We start from the raw sequence: 8528 nt of genomic DNA, 5'->3' as shown, positions 1-8528 counted from the left end.
AAGAGAAAAAATAAATAAGTATTGTGTGTTTGTTTGTGATAGTATATGAAATAGTGTGAGTATAGGAAATAAGTATTGTGTGTTTGTCTATGTTTAATTTCAATGTTACACAAATATTTAGGGAGGGCAATCAATGTGTTGATCAACTTGCTAACTTAGGTTTATCTTTGCCTCGCTTATTCTTGGTTCAACAATGTTCCTCCTCGGGTTAATGTTGAATTTGTAAAGAATAAGACAAGTTTTCCTAACTTTAGGTGCTGCTAACTCATGTGGAGGGTTTTAGGTTTTATGTCCCCCTCCATCCTTTTGTATCTTTGTTTCAAATTTTTTGGTGTGTGTGTGTGTGTATATATATATATATATATATATATATATATATATATATATATATATATATATATATATGAGTTAGGATCCGTTGACACCGAGTGTCAACGAATTCGTTAACACCAAATCACATCCGTTGATTTAATTTAATCCAAAGGCTCTTGTTAATTCACTTAACAATGCATGCGAACCATCGCTCGGTTTTCCATCTCCTTCCCGTATTTGCACATGCTCAAACATTTCACCAATCTAATGTGCTGCTCATGCAAATCAAAATCCCACTATTCAACCGTGGTGTAGATTAATTGAATCAAAGATTAAAATATAAATATATTTAACCTAATTTCATATTTCAATTACAAATCAATTATTTAATTGTTGAATCAATTTCGTCTACCACGCCATATCACCAAAACTAAATAATCTGAATTGTTGGATGCAATTTTTGGAATTTTCATGAAAGAAGAAACGAAGTAGAATTGTTGGATGCACTTTCGTTGACATATGGAAACTAACCTCATATAGAAATAAAATTATATGAAACGAAGTTTGTTTCATGTTTGTTTTCACGATATGCGTCATATAGAAATTAACATCATCTATCCTGTCAATTCCATTATATGATTCATATAATCGATTTGTAATTGAAATATGAAATTAGGGTAAATATTCAAGCACGGGAAAGGAGATGGAAAACCATGGAATAAAAGATCTTGTAGGCGATGGTTCACATGCATTGTTAAGTGAATTATCAAGAGCCTTTGGATTAAATTAAATCAACGGATGTGATTTGGTGTTAACGAATTCGTTGACACTGGTGTCAACGGATCCTATATATATATATATTCATCGTGGTTGTAGCCTTTACGACGACTTTTCAAATGCCACATAATTTTAAATGTGTAATATACATGTATTTTGTTAAATTAGCTTAACACATATGCAAATTTCCAAGATCACTTGCCACCAAAAACAAAAAATGAATGAATTTACAAAAATAGAGGTTGAATGAACAAATTCATAGGAAAGAGAATGACATCCAAAAACTAGATTTAAAGATAAAAAAATTAAACATAATACATCCAAAAAGTTCATCATAATATTGTGCCTTTCGGGGATCCTACATTGAATTTGATTATCACATCAAACTAGGAGAATCCACACAATATCTTGTTGACAACAACCTTAAACTACTAATCTAGCTTTCTTTCTTACAACTTCTCTTTGTTCATTCGTCATGTTTATGAAAACTCACTTGATTCGAATAGGATGCTTTCCTTTTGGTTGTGATACCAGGTACTATACATAATTTATCTTGAATTGATTGTCTCCTTCTTGCATAGCCAGAATCTATCCATCATTCACAGAGTTCATTAACAAATGTAGGTAGAAGTCCCACAATAAACTCATTTATGAAAGATGACATTAAGGGTTATTTCTTAATTCCAATGATGAATTCGTTTGGTTGTGATGATTTATATTTTCATCCTTGTATATTTTCAGTTCGATTAACTGATGAATCATCAATCAATGTATTGTCTAAATTAGCATATTCATCTAGAATGTTGATTGTTTTACTAGACGATTGATTTCCTAAACCAGCATATTCATCTCGAATGTTGATTTCAGTTTGAACTAAGCATTGCAACTAAAAAAAAGAGTGTATTTATCATCTTAATAAGTATTCGACCTATATTTCCCAGATAAACTTTTGCTTTTTTAGATTTCTAAAACAATGTCCTTAGAACACTCAATAACATGACATTTTAAAGATGAGTTTGATCGATTTCATATAGTTTAAGACCATTCTTGATCATATTCGTTTGCATACCAACAAAACTCTTAATTACATCTTGACAAAAAAAATCTTAATTACATGCTTTTTGTCCAAATAATCGAGTAGTTAACACATTTTCATATAATTTAAAGATTAAATTAAATAGTTGAACGATTAACCAAGGTTAAATTTAACGGAAAGAGTTAGACGGTTATAACGAACTAACTCTTAATCTCATACGAAAGTTGAATGACCACTAAGGTTAAATTTAACGGAAAGAGTAAGACTATTACAACGAATTAACTCTGAATCTCATACCAAAGAGTCCGACGGTTACGACTCCGAATTTCATACGAAAGAGTACCCAATTTTGAACCGTACTCGTATTACGTATCCGGGCTTTCCTAACCTTCCATCCCTTCTCTCTCTCTCTCTCTCTCTCTCTACACAACCAAAACCTCACTCCAAAAAATCCACACTTTCGATTCATACGTTTTCCATTTCCTTGCACCTCCAATTTTCAAAACCGCTACTATTTATTCTCCGCAACAATTCCTTTTTTCGAAGAATCACAGAAAATTGGGGTTGTTAGGGTTTTTGATTTTCTTCGACCCTTATCGTGTGCACTTTCCCTTTGAATTTCTTATCAATTCTGATTCGAATTAGGGTTCATAGATTTGGGGCTAAGCTTTTTTCTTCTTAATTTGAAAAATAAACTAAATTGTTGAAGATGTATGCTGATCGGGTGGAAAGTGGAGCAAGGAGGTCTGTCAAAGAGCGTCTGGATGGAAGCATCAGTGTGTCTACTCGGAATCAACGTCAAGTTACTGGCAAAAGGTTTGCAATTTTCAGTTCTTATTCATTCATAATTACATTGTAATGATTATTTTGTGTTTTTGATGATTTAGGTGTGGTTATAGTGTGTTTAGTTGTTGATTAATGTAATGTAATGTTCAATTTTATGTGGTGTTTTAGTGATTTTGGGTGTAGAAATTATGTTAATTGAAACATTTTGTAAGCCTTTGTTTTCGAGGTATATGATTATGTTTTCAGAAATGTAATGACTAGAAAGTGATGTTAATTTTAGGTAAATATTGGAAATTTTGTTATTAGATGGTGGGTAGTTAAATCGCTAGAGGTAGAGGAAGACCTATAAAAACTATAAGAGAAACTATTAAGAAAGATTTGAAGATTAATGAGTTGGATAGAAATGTGGCATATGATAGAACAATATGGCATTGTTTGATCCATGTGGCCCAATGTTGTCAAATATTGGCGTCATGGAGGATATCGGTGGTGAGTTTTTGGCTCTCCAGCATTGTCAATTTCGGCCGATATGGCTAGATTTTCTGCCATAATCCAATATGGCGGCCGGTATGGAAGGATTTTGGCTCTCCAGCATGGACAAGACTGATGTAGCCGACCCCACTTAGTGGAATAAGGCTTAATTGTTGTTTTTGTTGGTTAAGCCGCTACGATTGAGGTAGGGATGAGGGACTTGAGTAATTTGTGTGAGGTCTTTGGGTCGAAACCTCGTTGTCATTGCTGTATTAACAAAAACATTTTCATTGGAGTAATATTTTTGGCAAGATATTTTTCAAATTCAAATGATTGGAGAAAGAAGTTGGAGTGGTATGAATAAACTAACCATTAGTGAGGGGCCAAGGTGAGAATCATCTCAAGTGTCACAAGTTTGTTACAGCTGAAGAGAATGTCTCTGTAAATAAATCTTGGCTGTTGATGGAACCTTTAGCTGCTAGAAGGGCTTTATACGTATTGATAGAATTGTCTGGGTTTTCCTTAGCCTGAAATGCATGTGTTTACCCAATTGTAGTGCTGTTCTGTCAGATGTACTAGAGAGACTAAAAACCAACTCTGACTGAACAAAAAAAGCATCGAAAACATGACTTCCTAGCCGCTGTCCGCTGAGGTACAGTGCCTGTTTAACACTGGTGAGTTCCATTTCAGTAAGCTACAAAATAAGATGTAGCCAAAAGTCCAACGCTTAACAACAGGGTCAGATTTGGACTTTGGAGTGAGTTTACACTTTGGATGAATATAGCTAGCTAGACCTGGGGGTGGGAGGTATAATGTTGGGGTTATGGGTTGGCTAGCTAGCTGTACTGTTGATGGGGAAGGGATAGGAGATCAATTTAAGAAACTAGAAAGTGTACTAGTGTGTGTAGGTGAGGAAGAAGATGGGTTCGGGTGAAATATAGAGGCAGGACCTGGATAAATAGAGGGTGGAAGTGGAACTCGACGAGGGACAAAAATAAGAACATGAGAGAGAAGTAATGACAGAGAAGGACTAGGGGCACATTTGGGTAAATAACTTAATTAAGCGCCTATTTATTCTTAATAAGTCATTCTAGGAAGTTTACTTAAGTACTTATTGATAAGATATTTTGTAGAGCTTATTGAAATAAACAGAAAACACTGCTTTTGTCAGATGCTATTCGTATGGGCAAATTCAACCACTTTAAGTCTAAAGAGAAGTGCTAGAAACACACTCTTTGGCACCCTTTCCAACACTCACTCTATGGTCGGGCGAAATTCATATGACTCCCTTTAAACCGGTAACAGGGCCCACTGATCTAATGGGACCCGTGTGAATTTCATCAGAATTTATATCAAGAGTGTTGGAGAGTAATTTTTTTTAGCACTCCTCTAAGTCCTTGTTTGTTCTTCTTAATGCCCTCCAGAATCAGATTGAGGAGTGAATCTCCTAGTTTGAATTAGCGTATGGGAGAAGTTAGACAGAGCGTCTGAGAGACCTTATAAAATGGAGAATAGGAAGCTGAGGGAGCTTTTGATTACAAGTTAGACCTATAAGTTTTTGGAGAAACTAGATGAGAGAGCTTGTGATAAAGTCGAGTTACGGAAGCTGAACTCAAATTATGTCAGAATTAATTTTTTATCTAGAAGACTCTGATTTTATGTTCATTTCAATTTTTCTTTGGTTATAAGTGCTAATTGAAAAGTTTATTCCAACTATCTTCCAGTGATGAAGACTCTGCATTTTGTTCATATGACGAATACCAATTACACATTTTACAGAGAACACCCTGTCTTTCTCATTATCATTCTTTTTCTTCTAATTCCTGTCACTTTCTGACTCAAGCACAAAGGTAATCAAATTACATACGAGTTACGACTCCCAGAGTGTACTGGTCTTAGGAACAGATGGCACTGCCCAATATGCCTTGGATAGGGCAAATCCACCCAATACCTCTTTTCTAGCTATTTCCTCCCTTCTCTTTTTGTCACCCCCTATTTCTAAAATCATTTTAACCATTCATTTTCCCTTCAACCTCACCCCTCTTGCTCATGTGAGCCATAAATCCATTGATTCCACTGTATTTTATTAATACGCATGACAGTATCTATCACCAATCTCTGTTGAAAATATTAGCTAAAGTTAATTGATGGTGCTGTGCAATGACGAGCTGACATGGTTGCAAATACTGCATGCACTAGTTCATTCTTTACAAGTATTGTCAGATTTCATACATGTGACACATTTTTCCCTTTATTCAGTTTGTTTTTCACAGACATATTTAGAAAATCAGGCATGGGAAGAATTTACATCATTGGTGGGTTTTTCTGGGAGACTGCATTCTTTTGCATATATACACATAATTTAGAAATTATTCCGGTGTTTAATTGACCATCTTGTAGATATTAGTTATATAAATTAGTTTATTCCGCAAGTTTTACACTGCATTGAGGGTGCAGGTATGCAGTTATTATCTCCTGTTATATATACTACAGATATTTTATAGCATCATATATTGTCAGGTCATTTCCATTGGTAGAAATGTAGTCAGAAGTCAGACCATACATTTATTGTCTTCGATTTGTAATTTTGACAAATGACAAGTTGAAACCAAGTCTCCTTCATTCATATGTTGAATTACTGCCTTTTCAGTAGAGTATTTTATATTCTACTTGATCAGTTACTTATGTGTTGAAATAAAAAATTATGATATGCTTTATTTTTTGGCAGGCCGAGGCAAGACGACAAGTGGGAACACGATCTTTATGATGATGATGTTGAACAAGAACAACCCCGGACCACTAGTATGGATTGATTTGTTATTCTCATATTCAAGTATAAGTTACCACTGTTGGATGCCAATAGTTCTTTTTTTATGGGTTTTGACTGTTTGTTAATGGCTTGTGAAGATCGCAAAGTTACTGGTCAAGATCTCCGTCTTAAGCTTCAAAAGAAAGGTCTTCAACCTGCAACTCGAAGTGGAAAGAGTTCTACTCCAAGCACCCGGGATCTTCGTGAAAGACTATCAGGGACAATGAACACACAACCTAAAAACTCCGACCCACCGAAGTCAAAAGTGATTGCTAAACCGAGCAGTAAGAGTGTTGGTGCTGAGGCTCCTGCAGTCAAAAGACCAGCTAACCCAGCTCCCAAAAAGGCACGGAAGGTAATATTATTGTAACTTTTTCAATAGTCCACTTAAACCTGTTGATCGACATCTTTGTTGTCAGTCTTAGTGCGCGACATGTTCCATTGTCCCTTTTTCTTTGACATGTCTGTGTGCTCTTGCTTTTCCTGTTAAACGGGGTATGTCCTTTGAGATGTGCATGTATCTTTATATTGAAGAACTCAACATGAAGAATCTGTTTAGATTTCTTCTCATTTAGTGCTTGCTTATAGAGGGTATACTGATGGTCGGCTAGTACTGTATTGCAATGTGTTTGGCTATGGAGTAAATGAAGTGCAAAAATGTCTTACCTTTTCATCTTCTTCCACTAGATAACTGTTGGTACCACAAGTATAGTACTATGAATGTCTTACCTTTTTATTGTATCTACAAAAAGGTAATCAATTGTAGTCGGTTCACATGTATACAACAAAAAGTTTGTACCTTCACTTGTGGATATGAATAATACCCCTTTGAATCAACTTCATGATAATTGTAGTTTCAGGTGTTAGGCTTTTAGTGTGCTTGTTGATTGTCATTTTATGTTCAATTTAATATACCAGTTTCTTTACTAAATAAAAGTAAATTAAAAGGATATAAATTTTTTCTTTTCTTCTTTTACAGGCTGGTACTACAGTGGATGAATTTTTGCTGACCTTGGGTCTTGAAAAGTATCTCATAACTTTTCAGGCTGAAGAAGTATGTCATACGTTTACTTCTCTCTCCTTTTTTTTTTTTTTTCCCTTCTAATAGCCTACTTCTCTTTTTCCTCCGTTGGAGAAAGTTCATTATCTTAACTGGGTTTTAATTAGGTTGTCAAGAGTTCATATTCTATGTAAAAGCTGATTTTCTTTTTTCTTTTTCAGGTTGATATGACAGCTCTCAAACATATGACTGATGAGGACCTCAAGGTTATCGGTATACCAATGGTATGCATCAAACTAGTCTTGAACTTGTGTGTTTTTTTTTTCTTTCCTGTTTTATTCAGTAATATTTTGTAGTTCTACAGGTAATGTAACTTTTTGTTTGCTAGACTGTAAATATCATGTTATTTCTTTTTGACAATGGTATCATGCTCTTAACATTTTTTTGTTTGTTTGTTGTGATTATGAGATATAATAGTTTTTTTACTTCATAAATGGTTTTACTATACATTGATCGTGAAGACAACTTCTACATAGATATTCAATCATTCTTCACCATCCTGTTGTGTTGCAAACATGTTTTATAAAGGAATATTATGATGTGAAAAGATGGTTGAAACATGTTTAAATGTTGTGTTTTATACATTTATATTATTGGTGTACAATTATTAAACTCTATTTTAAAGTAGTATCGAGCTTTGGGTTCCTGTCGTGGCCGGAGTTTCTGACATCGTTTTAGTATGTATATGTTAAGTATTTAACTTATATCTTCATGTCATAACTGTGTTTTGCCTTGCTTTAAGATAAGCTAAGCATACTCTTAGGTTTGATCTGTGTTTGATTTGGTAATACTCTATATTTTGTTAGAAACACATTGTGATTATATATTATTGGTTCTAGGGGCCAAGAAAGAAGATACTTTTAGCATTGGAGTCAAAAGTCTGACAACTTATGTTGGAGTTGATGTTGTTAGCTGGATGATCCTGCTGCTTGTAGACAATGGGGGAAGATGGATTAACATCTCAAAACTAAGTGTAATAGCATGTCTCTGACTATTTTCAGATTTCTTGTTTTACTTCCCCTATTTTTTTAGACATGAATCAGGTTAGATTTGTAGTTTATTTGGCAAAACCCTTCAATCTCCTAGATTTCTTATTTGTACTTGGTAATTAATGGAATTTCAGAGGAGTTCGCCTTTTGACATTGTCTGAGGTTTTAATTTAACACTGGAGTTTAAACTGAAATTTCTCACTTTTATTTTTGCATAACCAAGAGCTACTACTGGATAATGCCTCATTTTCCGTAACTTTAAGAGCTTCTACCGGAGTCCTCAATATC

At 34.4% G+C, this 8528-nt stretch overlaps 1 protein-coding gene across 1 annotated transcript; it reads left to right on the top strand.

Annotated features, from left to right (window-relative positions):
• Window positions 1-2481: 2481 nt before the first annotated feature.
• LOC146896779 (Sterile alpha motif (SAM) domain-containing protein) lies at window positions 2482-8434 on the top strand. The gene is made up of 6 exons (XM_085738422.1): window positions 2482-2941; window positions 6111-6184; window positions 6290-6546; window positions 7171-7245; window positions 7413-7475; window positions 8091-8434. The coding sequence occupies exons 1-6, from the start codon at window positions 2835-2837 to the stop codon at window positions 8133-8135; spliced, it is 621 nt and encodes a 206-aa protein (XP_085594548.1). The 5' UTR covers window positions 2482-2834; the 3' UTR covers window positions 8136-8434.
• Window positions 8435-8528: the final 94 nt, after the last annotated feature.

This window comes from Medicago sativa, chromosome 8 (genome assembly GCF_051527215.1).
Source record: "Medicago sativa cultivar Bolivia chromosome 8, Bolivia_mono, whole genome shotgun sequence".
Taxonomy (NCBI): domain Eukaryota; kingdom Viridiplantae; phylum Streptophyta; class Magnoliopsida; order Fabales; family Fabaceae; genus Medicago; species Medicago sativa.
Note: the sequence above shows the minus strand (reverse complement) of the source record. Positions and strands in the feature narration are given on the sequence as shown.

Bases quoted from the DNA above. Each gene is read 5' to 3' on its own strand.
- LOC146896779 (XM_085738422.1), top strand. From the start codon at position 2,835: ATGTATGCTGATCGGGTGGAAAGTGGAGCAAGGAGGTCTGTCAAAGAG. The intron at 2,942-6,110 runs GTTTGCAATTTT...ATTTTTTGGCAG, and splicing joins CGTCAAGTTACTGGCAAAAG to GCCGAGGCAAGACGACAAGT. The intron at 6,185-6,289 runs GTATGGATTGAT...TGGCTTGTGAAG, and splicing joins AGAACAACCCCGGACCACTA to ATCGCAAAGTTACTGGTCAA.